Genomic DNA, 15827 nt, shown 5'->3' with positions numbered 1-15827 from the left:
GCCCTGGGAAGGGACATTGGAACCCTCCCATTCCTCTCACTCTTTCTGCTTCCCAGCCACCCTGAGGTGAACAGTCCTCCTCTGCCACATGCTCCCACCATGACATTGCTATGTCACCCAGAGCAATGGGGTCAAACAACCATGAACTGAAACCCCTGAAACCGTAAGCCAAAAGAAACCTTTCCTCTTTACAAGTTGACTCAAGTATCTTGTTACAGTCGTGGCAAGCTGCCCAACACGATGACCATTTGTGTACTGCTTCTTTCACGGAGTGTAACATTTTCAAAGTTCACCGACACTGCAGCATGGTCCAGAGTTTCACTCTTTTATGTGGCTGAATAATATTCCACTGGATGGTTATACCACATTTTGCTTCTCCATCCATCATTGATGAACATTTGGGCTGTTTCCACCTTTTGGTTATTATGAACAGAGCTGCTGTGAACATTCATGTGCCATGTACTTGCTTGACTACTTTCTTTCAGTTCCTCCGGGTATTTATCTAGGAGTGGAATTGCTGTGTGTATGTGAGGTGCTAGGAGGGAACCCAGGAGAGCTTTACCCCTGGGTTTTTTGTTTTGTTTTGTTTTGTTTTTGTTTTGAGACAGGTTCTAAGTTTCTGAGGGCCTTGCTAAGATGCTGAGGCTGGCCTCAAACTTGCAGTTCTCCTGCCTCAGCCTCCTGGGATGACAGGCATAACTTTCTGAAGAACCACCCAACTGTCTTCCACACGGAGTGCACCATCTCAGAACTTCACCCGCTACCCTAAGGACACGTATGACTGCACATTCTTGCCGCAGGACTTTGCCCTGCTGTTCCCTTTGCCCAGACACCTGCGTGGCTCCCATGCTACCCTCCTCTGAATGTCCCCTGAATATCATTTTCTCAGGAGAGCTGCCTGATCACACCCTCAGGGACACTGCCTGCGGTTTCATCCTCCTCAGCCTTTAGCATTATCGAATTGATCATCTGCATCACAGAAGAGGGGTCTTTTTTAAGCTTTGAGGTTCAGGGCAAGGCACTGGCTCTGTTCTCAGTGACATCACATCCTGGCGGTGGCCTTGGCTGGAGGCCAGAGGATGGGAGGCGCCAGGCTTGCTCCTTTCAAGACAACTCTCTCCGGAGAACGACCAAGAAATCCCACAAGAACTCCCTTCAGAGGACATGCCCAAGGACCCAAGGGTCCCCCAAGCCCCAACTGCCAAAGGTCCCAGCAGCCCCCAATAGCGCTGCACTGCCCGCCGAGCCTGCAATAAGGTGGACCCTTACAGGACGCACAAGCAGCTCCCAAACCACAGCAGCCATCAAAGCCAAACACAGGCTGGAGTGTGGCTCAGTGGGAGAGCACTTGCCTGGCATGGGTGAGGTCCTAGGTTTGATCCTCAGCTCTACATATAAATGAAGATTCATTGACAACTAAAAAAAATTTTTTTTTAATTTTTTTAAAAACAAACTACGTGTTCTGTTTATTTTTCTAGTTGCCTATCTCTCCTCAACAGATTGTGAACTCCACCAGGGCAATGATGTTGGTCTGTCCTGGAACAAAGTGGTTCTCCATAAGTGGGATTGCTTGCAGGGCTCAGCTCCCTGTCCAGGGCTCTCTTCTCACCCTCCATATGGTCCTGGGAGAACTTGTCCACTCCCAGGTACAGGGCATTTGGTTGGAACTCGCCACAGCTAGAGCTGGGAGGGGATTGCAACAAGTAAATGTCCAGTTAGAAGCATTTTGGCCATAATCTAAACATCCATCCGTAGGACAGCATCCTGAACCCTTATGGGACATCATTCAGCACAACCCAGGAACTAACCTCGGTGGCATGACCAGAACCTAAATGGTCAAACTGGAGATTCGGTTGGTATGGGAAGGTCCAGCCTGATCCAGTCCCCAGTACTCTTCCAAAAGACAAGATCCCTGGCTGGGCGCCGTGGTGCACACCTGTCATCCCAGCAGCTTGGGAGGCTGAGGCAGGAGAACCTCAAGTTCAAAGCCAGCCTCAGCAAAAGCGAGGCGCTAAGCAACTCAGTGAGACCCCGTCTTTAAATAAAATACAAAAGAGGGCTGGGGATGTGGCTCGGTGATCAAATGCCCCTGCATTCAAATGCCCCTGCATTCAATCCCTGGTACCCCTGCCCAAAAGAAAAGATCCCCGGAACCCATCTATTTCTTCCTGGCCCACAGCCCCCTCCTTCAGCAGTCCCTGTTCTTGCTCACCTAAGACCCTGACTTCCCCATAACAGCCCAAGCAGTGCACCAGGCCTGGTTTATGCTTGACAAGCTCCACCATGGAGCTACACCCCGCCCAGCCCCACAAGAAAATTTTAACTCCACATCCAACCAGTGCCCGTCCCTAGTAAGACTTGAGTGCAGGGGGGTCTGTGTGCATCATCCTCCTGTAATTGGGGTCACTGTTTCTGCAGCAGAAAAAGATCCAAGCCAAGATGGAAGCGTGCAGAAGAAAGGAGGCCTCTAGTTTCTGCTGATGCATAATTGGCGGATCCTTTCTCTCAAGCCCGTGCAGTCCCCCACGACTTTGTGATACCACAGTGCCTTTCTCCGGGCAGCTGCTGGGTACCAGTCCCTGTTCCAGGCACCTGAGACACATCAGTGAGCTTTGCAGGCACTGCCCAGCCTTCCCAGCACCCGCCATCTGGTTAGAGCTGAACTTGACCTTGGAGAAAGAGACTCAAGCTGGCCTGGCCTTCACAGCTGGCCTTGGTGTTGCTAGGCACTAGTCTGGCAGTCACAGCTGGGCCCCGGCCAACATCCTCCTGCTCAACATAAACAATCCCATGGGATGCCAGCATCAGACAAGGCCACTCTGTGACCCTGGGAGGGCAAGACAAAACAAGCCCGCTCGGCGAACACATCGGAACCCAGGCAGAGCAGGAACGTGGGTGAAGGACCCCCTCCCCCTAAGGAGAACCTTGATAACCCTTCACCCGTCGCAGATTTAGTCTTGCTGCATTCCTCCAACTTCTTCCTGAAAACGATTAAGATACGCAGTAACAGAATGACCTCAATCCCGGCTTCCTGTGAGCTCCCGATCTGCCTCCCAGACCCTCCTTTTCCCAGCAGGCAGCAGGACTAGGCTGAAGTATGAATTGCAGCCGCCTGGCTGGACCAAAGCCAGGAGCTGGCAGCAGTTGCTCAGACCTCAACCCAGGGGGCGAAATGATGATTAGCCTGAATTCAGTGAGAAGGAGCCATCGTGAACTGGGTCAGCTTCGCCACTCTGATATCGTTATTTGGTTTTGGTTTTGATGCTTTTAATTTCTCAGTCAACTGGGCACGATGGTGCACGCCTGTAATCCTGGCAGCTCAGGAGACTGAGGCGGGAGGATCGCGAGTTCAAAGCCAGCCTCAGCAAGACCCTAAACTACTCAAGTAGACCTGTCTCTAAGTAAAGTATTAAAAGAGCTGGGGATGTGGCTTAGTGATTGAGCACCCCCGTGTTCAATCCCCAGTACCCCCCCCAAAAAAATTTTCAATTAGTTTTACTGAAGTACAATTTATATACAATAAAATTCACCTTTTTTTTTTCTTTTGGGGGTATTAGGGATTGAACTCAGGGGGCACTTGACCACTGAGTCACATCCCCAGCCCTATTTTGTATTTTAATTAGAGACAGGGTCTCACTGAGTTGCTTAGCACCTTGCTTTTGCTGAGGCTGGCTTTGAACTTGCAATCCCCTCCTGACTCAGCCTCCCAAGCAGCTGGGATTATAGGCGTGCGCCACCGCGCCTGGCTAAAATTCACCATTTTAAGTATACAGCTTAATGAGTTTCGGCAAGTGTATACAGTTACATAATCCACCATGACAGTCAAAATACAGAACATTTCTATCATTTCCCAAATCTCTCTTGCCTCTCTTGTGTGTTTTCTCCCTCAGCCCTGGGGACTGAACCCAGGAGTACGTACCACTGAACTACATCCACAGTCCTTTTTTTTTTTTTTTTTTTTGAGTCAAGTTCTCACTAAGTTGCTGAGGCTGGCCTCAAATTTGCAACTCTCCTGCCTCAGCCTCCCCAGCCAATGGGATGACAGGCATGCACCACTGCTCCTGGCCTCCCCCTCCCTTTTTAAAAATATTTTCTAGTTGTCAATGGACCTTTATTTTTATATGCAGTGCTGAGAATTAAACCCAGTGCCTCACACATGCTAGGCAAGCCCTCTACCACTGAGCCACACCCCTAGCCCCTGTATTTTTATTTTAATTTAAAAAAAATTTTTTTAGTTGTTGATGGACCTTTATTTTATGTATTTGTATGTGGTGCTGAGAATCGAACCCAGTGCCTCACACATGCTAGGCAAGTGCTCTACCATGGAGCCACAACCCCATTATATTTTTGAAATTCACTAATTTTTAAAAACAATTTTAGATATAGGGTTTCATTACATTACCCAGGCAGGCCTTGAACTCCGGGTTCAAATGATCCTCCTGCTTCAGCCCCCTTAGTGCTGGGATACAGGCACGCACAGTGGGTTTGGTACACTGTATGTTCACAGGAACACAGCTCGGTGTTTTGATACATGTGCATGCTGGGCAATGACCTCCTCAAGCTAATTAACATAGGCATTATCTCACACAGTTTTGTGGTGAGAACATTTAAAATCTACTCTCTGGCTGGGGGCATAGCTCAGTGGAAGGGTATTTGCCTAGCACGGGGGAAGCCTAGGTGGATTCCCCAGCACAACAACTTTCAACTATACAGCACAGTATTGTTATGCTGTTGTATTATATATTATTTTTATTTGTCTGATCATCTCAAAAAAAAAAAAGTAAAATTTCCAACCACTGGGTATGGGGTGAGGCCCTGGGTTCCATCCCCAGCAGCGTTAAAAAAAGAAAAAATAAAAAAAAAATCCAACGAACAAATGCATCCAGCACAGAACCAAGTTCAGGGTCCTTCAACTCTCCCCCCGACCACCTCACTGGGCCCAAATCCTCCTCAGTGTGTTCTAACTCTCAGGCACCCCTGGGACCACTAATAAGCCTGAGTTAAGTCAACCTGGAGCGTGCGCCTGAACCCTTTGGCTGGTGGGGCAAACTGACCCCATAAGAGTGCGCCTCGCAGGTCTGTGAGCCCTGGGATGATGTTAATGGATGCAGAAACGGCGGGGAGGGGGGAGAGGGGCCACCAGGAGGAGGCGAGGAACTGCTCCCGGTAGCCTATGGTGACCAATACTCACTGGTCATTACCATGCAGTCCCCATTTTCCAGATGACAAAAATGAGCCTCCAAGAAGTCATGTCTAAAAGCCTCAGGAAGCAGGGTTGAAAGCCAGGTCCCCCCGCCTGCCTCCAGGGATGCCCGAGGACCATTGTGACAGAATCGTCAGGGGAAGCTCTTGGTCACAATACGCTGAGCCGGACCACACTTGGATGGAGCCCTTGGAAGGACCACATGAGTGTCCTCTGGAAGAGCTGGGACGGAAGGAGTCCAAGAGTCCCACCTGTTGCCAAGTGCAGGATTCCTTAGCTCCCGTGTCATCTCTTGAGGTAGGTCTCTGTCCTTGTCCCTGACCCTAAGTGGAAGGATACTCAAAACTACCTGGCCAGCAGTCCTAGTTGTCAGACTCCCATAAACTATTTTAGAAAGACAAGAAAGCCCCAAGTGGCTGAGTGGAGGGGCTGTGAGTCTGAAGTTGAAGGTCGGAGAAGGAAGGGAAGGGGAAGGTTCTGACCCTCAGGCAGCCAGGAGACAGGAGGAGGCCGAGGGGAATGGGTAGGGCCCTGACGGCTGCAGACACAGAAGGAGCACGTGCTGCTTCAACAAGACAGTCGCAGGGGCTGCAGGGCTGGGGTCGAGCAGGACGAGAGTGGGCCCAGGTGGGAAGGAAAAGAGCCTTGGCTGAGGATGAGAAGAGGGGTTCCTGTGTGAGACACACATGGAATACAGTGGTTGATATTGGGTTCTAGAATCAGAATGAGTCCTGGTTTCAAATCCTAGGCAAATGGCCACCTCCCTGAGTCTCAATGTCATATACAAAGCAAAGGCTAAAACCCACCTCGCAGGGTCCAGTGTATTAAAATGGGTGCAAAGTGAAAATTCCATACATACTAGCTGTGGATAGACATTTTCCCCCATGATAGTGACCCCCCTCTGTTCTAAACCCTACTACCATCACCCCAACTTCATACTGAGAAAATGAGGTTCTCACCAGGGTCTTGCAGGACCTGGGGCCCATTCCTCTCCCATCTCATTGGCTATGGTGTTTTCATTCACTTACCTTACGTGTCTCTGGGCTTTTGCACTTTCTGTTCCCTCTGCCTGGGATGCTGTTCCCCCTAGATACTCAAGTTTCTCCTTTCCAGCTTTTTCAGATAGTTAACCAGCAGTCATCTCGGGGATATGATCCCTGCTTAAAGCTGCAACCCTGGACTGGGGTGTAGCTCAGTGTAGAGGGTTTGTCTAGTACCAGGGAGGCCTCGGTTCCATCTCCGGCACCACAAAAACAAAACGAAACACCTGTAACCCACCGAACCCCTGCATGACTTTTCCCCCCACCACATTACCACCAAACGTACACTGCAACTGATGTTATTATATTTATTTATAATTGTACGTCACTCCCTGCCTCATTGTCAACTACATACAGATTCTTGATCTGGATAGTTAACTGATGTACCTGCCCCTCCCCGGGCCTAGAACAGTGCCTGGCACACACGGCAGGCACCAACCGAAAGATCATCCCTCCACTTTCCCTGGGGGCAGGCACAGCTGGGCCTGTATTCTGGTGTCCGCCACCCCCCACCCACCCCCAGCGCAGTGCTTGGTGTCAGGAAAGGAGTCAAAGGCAGCATTGTCCTCGGTGGCCACTGGCTCAGTCTCGTGTCTTTGCCCCCTCGCAGGTGGCACAATGTCCGGTGCTAGCAGCGAGCGCCCTCCTGCCGTGCCCGATGTCCCAACTGGACTTCCTCAAGGCCTCGCACTTCGCACTGGGGCCGGACTCCCGGCTGCACCGGGGCGCCATGCAGTCCACGATGCACCGGGACTTCCCGGCCCACCCGAGCCCCACCCCGAAGCAGCCGAGGGCGCCGCCTCCACTCTCGGCGCTCTTCCAACACAACGCGAGCCGGGCGGGACCGCAGCAGGTGTCGGATATGCACCGCGAGTTCACGCCACGGGACGTGAAGCCCCCGGAGGAGACGCGGGAGCGCACGCTCTCCAGGCAGTCCAGCAACCTGCGCATGCACGCCGACGAGCGCACCGGCGTCAGCTTCTCCAACGCGCGCGCCGCCTACGGCTGGCCCGAGCAGCCCGCGCACGCCCGCGAGCTGATACGCGGCGCGCGCCTCATCTTCGACCGCGACTCGCTGCCGCAGGGAGACCGAGACCAGCTGCGCGTCCCGCCCACCACGCATCAGGAGCTCTACCCGCCTCACGACGCGTGCCCGCCGCCGCGCGCGCCTTGCTACCACCTCGGTGAGCGCGCGCCGGGGCCCCCTGAGCGATTTGAGGGAAAACTTGGCCATGTCTGGAAACATGGTTGGTTGTCACCCCTGAGGCTGAGCGTGCCGCTAGCAGGCAGCGGGTAGAAGCCACGGAAGCGGCTAAGCATCCCACCGTGTGCAGAGCAGACCGCCTGCGAAAAGGGAGTCGACAGTCCCACGGTCAGTAGTACCAGGCTCCGAAAACCTGCAATCTCCCGGAGCCTCGGTTTCTGCCTCCGTGGAGTGGATTCTCTCCAGAGAGAAGTCCCCAATGCTAGTTTGAGGTCAGGCAAATCTGCTGAGTTGCCTACCTAACCCCCAGCCTTACGGCCTTAGTAACTAGGAGCAAATTGGCCTCTCCAAGCTTTACTTTTCTCATCTGCAAAATGGGTATGATCACAGGGTCCAACCTCACAGGAGCTGGTGAAGCTGAAGGAGCCCAGGCTGCACGGGGTACCTGGCAGGTAGAACAATATTAGCCACCATCTGTGTGATTTTCCAATTCTGTCACTCCAGGGGTCCTTCCTGTGGACATCAGGAATCACAGTCCCTCCAAGCTGGACTCGGGGATTGTCAGACTTGAATTTGACTCTTAGTTCTGGCCCCTAATTTTTGTGACTTCAAGTAAGTTCCTTGCCACTCTGAACTTCAGGCAGGCTGCAAGACAAGGGGACACCAGGCCCAAGAAGGCAGTGCAGAGCACTGACCCTAGAGCCCGGCTCAGGACTTGGTGGTTATTCGTGATACTGTTACCTTTATTATTATGGTGTTTTCTGGACTGATCAGGGCTGCCCACCTTCCTCCCCAGGCAAGGAATCAGATCCCAGGGGGCCTGAGGCTGCAGGGAATCCATCCCACTCCCCTCTCTCTCCCACCTCCTCTTCCCCTCCACAGGTGGTCCCAACACCCTCAAGTGGGGCTACAAGAAACAACAAGGGACCTCCTACCGGAGAGAGTTCCAGGCCCTGCCGGGCTCACCTGCCTTAATGTGTAGGAGGGTAAATCAAGGCTGGGCGGGGGTTGCTGGGGAGGGCAGCCATAGGGGCTGGGTAGTCTTGGCCTTCCATCCCTCTCTGTCCACAGGCCTCCTCCTCTGTGCAACTGGGAGACTGCAAGCTGGGCTATGGGCTCATGTTTTCAGACCTGAAACAGACCCATAGGCCCCAGGGGCTGCCCCCAGACAGGTACCAAAGGACCACTGCCTTCCCCTGCTCCAATATGGACCGTGGCTCTCAACAGCATGTGGGTGTGCCACTTAGGTTCCTAAAGCAGTTGCTGTCAAGGTCTCCATCCACTGTTGGGCCAGCTCACCCACTATTAGGGTGCTCTGGCTTGACCAGTGGGCCGTTGCCCTCCTCCCCTTTCCTGGGAGTTACAGGGGGAAACACATGGATCCCTCCTTCCTTACCCGCAGGTATGACAAGGCTCAGGCCGCCACTCACATCCACCATGTGAATATTCGTCCTGGAGACGGCCTCTTCCACGACAGGACCACCATGACCGACCACTTCTACGCCCGGGAGCCAGGTGAGAACTACTCCCTGCCCGGCCCCGGCTCCCTCGGCAGCTTTCCCCGGCTGCTCAGCACCTGCTCTACCACTGACAGAGCCTTTTGTTCTTCATGGGGATCAGACTCCGAAGTCCCACATCCTGAAAGGAAATTGGCCCCCGGGCCCCGGCAGCCTCAGCACCTCCATGCAGTTCTTCCACGGCCAGGTCAGTGGGTAGGGAGAGGTGCCAGGGCTCATAGGGAAAAAGACTTAAAAGGCAGAGCAAATAGCAAGTGCAGAGGCCCTGCGATGGGTGTGAGCTGGACACATGCCAAGATCTCTGGGGTCTCTTTGTACCATCGAGGGCAAGTCACTTCACACTTCCCAGCCTCACTGGCTCTGTCCAGAGCGGGAGGGAGCCTCCAGGGCCACCAATGGGAGGACTTGGGAGCTTCCTGGGTACCTGTGGGTCCCACAGGTACCACCAAGCACCCAACCACCTGGCCGCCACATGACCCATGAGAATTTGAAGTGCCACGTGATCCTAGGAGAGGAGAAGCTGCTGGGACACTTTTTCCAGACCACCACGGGCTCCCATTACTGCCCCCAGCATGTGGAGGGGTCACAGAAGATACCCAGCCTCCAATTGACACAAAGCAACCTACCCAAGGGCACCTGTGGTGAGGGGAGTGGTCCTTCCCCCTCTAGAAAGCCCCTCCCGGTCACAGCTCTGCCCTGGTTGATGGCTGTGGCTCTGCCACCTAAGGCTTAATATCCCACCCAGAATTGACTAGGCCCCCAACCCCACCCCTGGGCTGCCCCACCCCTGGTAGCCTTGGCCCTCCCTCCCCCTGTCCCCCATGGCACAACCACCTACTTCCTGTCCCTTTTCTTATCTTCCCTCACTTCCCGCAAACCCCTCCTCCTGTTGGACTCTAGCTCCTCAGGAGCCTGCCCTACCTGGTCATGTCCCTAGTTCATCTGGACGGGCCCTGCCCCACCCCCAGGCCAACCTTAGAGCTTGGCCTCTGAGCCCTTCCCCGCACCTCAGTCTGTCACATCACCGAGGCCTCGTCCTCTGCCCTCTCCGTGGCCGCCCCCTTCCACATCTCCAGAGTTCGATTTTCTAACCATGAACCAGAAGATGCTGAAGCCGCACGGAACAGCTAAAGCCCTGGTGACCAAAGAGTTGTTACAGAAGGTGAGACGGGGGAGGGGTCCAAATCAGTGTGGACTCAGAGTTAATGTCAAGTCCACTAGGGTCACAGCCTGGTCAAGGTCACCCCTAGCTCACCGCCAGGGTCAGGTCAGCATCAATTCAGGGGTATCTTCATTTCACCAGCCAGAGTTAAATCTCAAGCTGAGGGGATTAACTTAGAGTCACCTAGGATCACCCCAACCCTGGGGTCATTCTAGGGGCACCCCTGGTTTCTCTCTAATACCTGGGTCAATCAAGACTGGGGCCCCTTTTGCCCACCTCCCCAGAAACCAGTCACCAGCCAAACCTGGCTGAGCCTGTTCCCACTCTTTGATGACCCCAGGGTGGTCCAGGGCCCACAGGGTGGCCAGAATAGGTCAATTCAACAGGCTGCCCTCCCAAACCATCCACCCTGACTTCACAGTGCAAATACAGCCACCTGGAGCCCCCGCTGGGTGGACAGCGCTTCCTCTCAACCAACTACCAGGTTGACTTTCCTTTCAAGTACCAAGGCCCAGTAGTACTGAAGACGATGAATTTCCAGGAAAGCCACATGCCCCTGGGCACACCTCGCCAGCTGGGCTGCAGGCGCAGGAAGGTAGATCCTCAGGCCCCACAGATGCCTATGTACCCATGCCCCAGCCAGTAGTAAATGTCACCTTGATGGCATCCTGTCCCATTCCATTAGTCGTCTGTTAAAGAGGATGCTTGGATGAATGGGGGCCAGAGGAAGGAATCACACTGGAGAGAATGTCTCATTCGTTCCATGGAGAAAACCCTGGATGCCTGACCAGACACATCGGCAAACCTTGGGGTTACTCTGAATGATGTGAGAGTATAGAGTCACAGTGTGTGACACAGGCATTGGGGTGGGGGTTGAGGATGCAGGCTCCTGGGCCCCGCTGGACATGATCCACATCCTGACTCCTCCAGGTCCTGACTTCTCCAAACTTTACCGGAAGACTGGGGTTAACCTTGCTGGACCCCATTTTCCTAGCAACTGATCTGCACCTACCCCAAGCGTCTAGCTTTCCCCAGGACATAATTCTGCAAACCGTCTCTTCCTAATGAGAGTCATTGTTACCTTAACCCCTGTGAGCTTCATCTGTAAAATGGAGCAAAAGAGCAAATCTCTCATGAGATCCTTACAACCGACGGGAAGCTGAGCGGTGCACTGGTTGGCCACATGACCAGCCCTCAGATCAGAGCAGCACCCAGGGAAAACCGAAAAAAGCCACAAGGACACAGTGAGGTCCCAGGAGGTAGGTGTGCAGCCAATCGAAAGTCAGAAGGAAAAAGGTGGAGTCAGGCCCTAAAGCCCCCGAGGGACCAGTACCTTGGACAGCGCCCGACCTTTAAGGTCTGGGGTCTGGTGAAGAAGTTACATCTACCTGGAATAGCGTGGGCCTTGGTGGCCAAGCTGTAGGCTGTTATAACCCTGTTTCAAAGAATGAACCTGGGGGCCAGACCTCCAAAGACCAAGGCGCCCCGTCCAACAGCCACAAGGAGCCAACCCTGAGCCTGGTCAGGTTCCCTTTCTCCCTCGGCATCAGCTCTTTGAGGCCAGGCTCTCATTTGCACAGCAAGGGCAGGAGTCCAGCTTGGGACCCCACAGGAACAGGATGGCCCTTTTGGCTGCACTCATAGATAGTCCCACACTGACCCCAAGAGGGTCTGCTGGCCACAGGACCCTTCTGTGCTTGCCTGCACCGAAGACATTTTGCAAGACGCTGCTCTGAGTTGTGTTGTGATAAATCTGGGTTCTCACTCTCGGCCCCACTGGCATCTTGGGTCAGATAATTCTTTGTTGGAGGCTGTCCCTGTGTATCACAGGGTGTCCTCGATCCATTAGTTGTTAATAGCGTACCCCCCCACAACAGGTATTGCCAAATGTCCCCCACGGTGAGGTGTGGCGGAAATTGCCCTGGTTGGGAACCACGGCAACAGAACATCCTGTTCTGGTGAAGCTAGTCTTTTGACCAGATAACTAGAACTTTCCTTTCTGCTTTAGCTGCTAGGAAGCTCAGGTCTCTGTAGCTCCAGTTACAGGGCTGCTTGTGCTCCTGTCTAGTTCCAGGGATGGTTTCCAGCAGCCCAGAGGCCAGGTGAAAAACAATGGGTGGGATTTCAGCACAACTGGAAGCATTTCCTAGTCATGGAACTGAGCAGCCCGGGGTGGCTGGCCAAGGGAGAACAGGCACACTACTGGAAATGTTCAATGAGCATTTCATTTCCCCTGAAAACACTACAGGATGATACTGGGTGTATTTTTGAATTTACACCCATTCCTCTATTACATTTAGCACCCACCACACACACACACACCAAGGCTTCTGACCAGGATGAATAAAAGAAGATTGAATGTGGGAAACCAATTAATTTTTAAAGGAAAACAATTTCATCAACTGTAAGCAGCACCTGGCAACAGAACTCAGACCTGTCATTTTCCTGTCTTGGACAGGTGGGTTTCAAGCTCTGAAATTCCTCATTTCCTCACCTGTGAAATGGGGACACAATAGTTCCTCCTTGGTAGACAGAGGGATTACAAGGATTAAATAAAATGTGGCTGTGCTTGGTACAGGGCCTGAATTATCTGACCTACAGCTCAACGAATGGCGCCTAAAAATTGTCTTAAGTAAATTTTTTTTTTGTAAGGGACAGAAAACAAGCTCTAGCCAGTCCAAGCAAAAAAGAATTTTATTGACTTAGAAACAAGAGTGTCTGGAATTGGGAGCTGGGAATGCCTTGGTGCTAGAGCGCCGGCTTAGCATGCAGCATGCGGATGCCCAGGGTTGCATTCCCGGCAGAAACGGGGCGGGGCGGGGGGGGGGACAGGAGGAAAGAAGGAGGGAGGAAATAGAAAGGAAGGACAGAGGGAGGGAGAGAGATAAAGAGGGAAGGAAGAAGGAAAGAGGGAGGGAGGAAAGGAAGAAACCAAAACAAGGTCTGGAATTGGGTCTCACATGGGGTATGCTGGTTCCTCATCTGGACTGTCTTCCTCACCATCTCTCAATCCTATTTCCCTCCAAATGATGGAAAGGAGGATGAAGATAGCTCCAAAGGAAGGAGCTATCTCCCCTTCTCCCAGTAGAATTTAAGAAACACGATGATTGGTCCATTTGAGTCACGTGCTCAGCCATGAATCAATCACTACGCTCAGAGGGATGGTGTACTATGATTGGTTGGCCCAGTTGAGTAGGCCACTCTGAACCCTTTACCGGGAGATTGAGGTTAACCTTGCTGGACCCCATTTCCTAGCAACTGATCTGCGCCTGCCCAGCGCATCTAGCATGCCCCAGGGCATAATTCTGCAAACCGTCTCTACCTAGTGAGAGTCATTGTTACCTATTGTGGAGAGAGAGTGGAAGGTGTTTGGGAGTGACCTAGAGACAACCAGTGTCCCCCAGCTATCTATGGTCCCAGTTTTACCTCCCACAGCATTACCTGTCCACTCTTTCAACTTGGAGCAGAGAACTTAGTTTTAATAATCAAAATGGAGCAGATATCAGCTTTTGCTTCATAAGAAGCAGAAAAAAAAGCTTGTGTCTTCCAAGACCTTGCTGAAGGCTGCATGAAAGCTCCCACAGATCCCAACATCCTGATATTTTTGTGAAAAGTCCCTCAATCCACAGTCTCAGGAGACATGTGATCGGAGTTTCAAGATAAAATAGGCTACAATTTAATTAGCTGTTTTTCTTCCACATAACAGATTTCTGAGGAGTGTTCCTCTACGAGGCTGTCATATACATCCAGACAGTCTGTGTACTGCACAAACCTAGGGAGCCCTGTTCATTTTATAATCCATGCAGGTGGTGACCCGACTTTGCTTAGCCATTTCCACATTTTAAGTTATTTTTCTCAATGAATGAAAGGGACAGAAATCCTAAAACTAGTTCAGAACCCTGGAAATTTGTTGAGACTAGAAAGAAGGCTTCGGGCTTCAGGCACAAATCTAGCCAGAGCTCTCTCCTTGTCTAACCTCTACATTCTGGTGTATATTGGCCTCATTTTCCAGGCTGTTCTGAACAACCAAGGATGTGACTGCAGACATGATGAGTCCCTATAGCTCATGATCCCCGATGAAGGGCAAAACCCACCAACTTCACATCGTCATCCCAGACCTAGTTCTTGTGGCCATGTTCTTTGTTAGTACATGGAGATTCATATCAAACTGGGGAGCTTTAGACACAGATCCAACCACAAAAGCAAGGTGCTCAGATGAGCTGAGCAGAGAGAAACAACAGATGTCCTTACGCATGCTGTTGCTAATGAGATTATCCGGGGGTGACAGGATGAGGCACCAGAGACCCCATCCGACTGAAGTCATCTCAGATCATTCAGATCCACTGTGAACTGGCAGGAAGGTCTCAGACCATAGTCCAGCACAGACTCACAAGGTTCAGGAAGGGACACACGCCTGGACATCTGGTTGCTCGGGGCTGTTGGTATTTGCGGGTAGGTGGTGTTTAACACACCAAAGATTCTCAGGAACCCACCTGTAGTCCAAAAAAAAAAAAAAAAAAAAAAGATTTAGCTTCTTTAGTAAGGAGACAACCACCACGGGGGACCTTAGGGTCCCTCTAGAAGAGGGAATTGGGATTTGGGGAGGATTTGGGCTTATGCTGGGTGGTTTTAAGGAAAGCTGAAGCAACTCCAGAATGTGCTGTGAGGAAGCAGAGAACAAATTCGTGGCAGAAGGTTCAGTGATTTTTAGATCCGAGGTGGGAGGATTGAAAGAGTCGCTGCTGCCATTGGCAAGAAGCAGCAGCATTTGCATTAGTGGGGAGAGGAGGGTGGGCACTCATTTTTTTGTAGTTGCAGTGTGTTCTCGTCTCTATCTTGGTTTAAATATGATCACAGAGTGGCCTTGTCTGATCATTGCTTATATTCTGTGGCCGTTGTTTATGTTTAATAAAGAACATCATGGCCCGGCTGCCAGCTGCCAGGGGCTGTTTTTTCTCACCCCCTCCCCAGCAGGGAACTGTGTTGCCAGGTAGTGTGTCCAGAGCCCTCCCCAGTCCTGGCTAAGGTTTCCCAGAAATCAGCAGCCAAGACAGGCACTTGGAGTCCCCCAGGGACAGCAGCAACTCGTCATCTGGGTAGGAGGCTGAAGACACTAAGGGAAAGAGAATATCTCAGACTCTGCTCCCCTGGGGGTGTCAAAGGGTGTACCCAGAAAGAGTGAGGGGTTCCACTATAAAGAAAAAAATTTGAGAAATTCTGGATTAAGTAAAGATAGACATGTTTTTAAAACCGTGGGGCTTCTCAGAGGCCTCACCATGCTCCTGTGCAAGGCGAGTCTGCCCCAGCCATGTCACAGTTGCTGTCTTTCGAACAAAGGTAGTCAGAGACATTGACAGGAAGCCAAGACAGACACAGACAGAAAGAGAAACCGAGACAGACACAAAGAGGGGGCAGAGGCAGAGAAAGTGAGGGGACGGGGCAAAGCGACGAACAGAGGACAGGGATAAAGAGATGAGGACCGAGAAAGGGACGGAGAGCTAGGGACTGGGAGAGGCAGGTCCAGAGAGAGAGGCAGAGAGGGCCGGGGCCAGAGAAGGACCGAGAGGGCCCGAGGACAGCCGCAGGGACGCAGCCAGAGCGGCGCGGGCGGGCGCGGCGCAGACAAAGGCGCGGTCGCGCGGCCGGGGCGGCCGGGCCGGGACAAAGGCTGGCCCGGGGGGCGGGGGCAGCGATGGCGACG

The 15827-nt window shown here is 52.4% G+C and overlaps 1 protein-coding gene across 1 annotated transcript; it reads left to right on the top strand.

Moving 5' to 3' along the window:
- Positions 1–3172: 3172 nt before the first annotated feature.
- On the top strand, positions 3173–10848 carry Saxo5 (stabilizer of axonemal microtubules 5). The gene is made up of 9 exons (XM_071605175.1): positions 3173–3193; positions 6854–7427; positions 8330–8433; positions 8519–8619; positions 8850–8962; positions 9042–9151; positions 9404–9605; positions 10041–10126; positions 10548–10848. The coding sequence occupies exons 1-9, from the start codon at positions 3173–3175 to the stop codon at positions 10770–10772; spliced, it is 1536 nt and encodes a 511-aa protein (XP_071461276.1). The 3' UTR covers positions 10773–10848.
- The last annotated feature ends 4979 nt before the right edge of the window (positions 10849–15827 follow it).

This window comes from Marmota flaviventris, chromosome 1, assembly GCF_047511675.1.
Source record: "Marmota flaviventris isolate mMarFla1 chromosome 1, mMarFla1.hap1, whole genome shotgun sequence".
In the NCBI taxonomy this organism is placed as follows: Eukaryota; Metazoa; Chordata; class Mammalia; order Rodentia; family Sciuridae; genus Marmota; species Marmota flaviventris.
The sequence above is the reverse complement of the archived record's forward strand: the minus strand, read 5'-3'. Positions and strand labels throughout refer to the sequence as shown.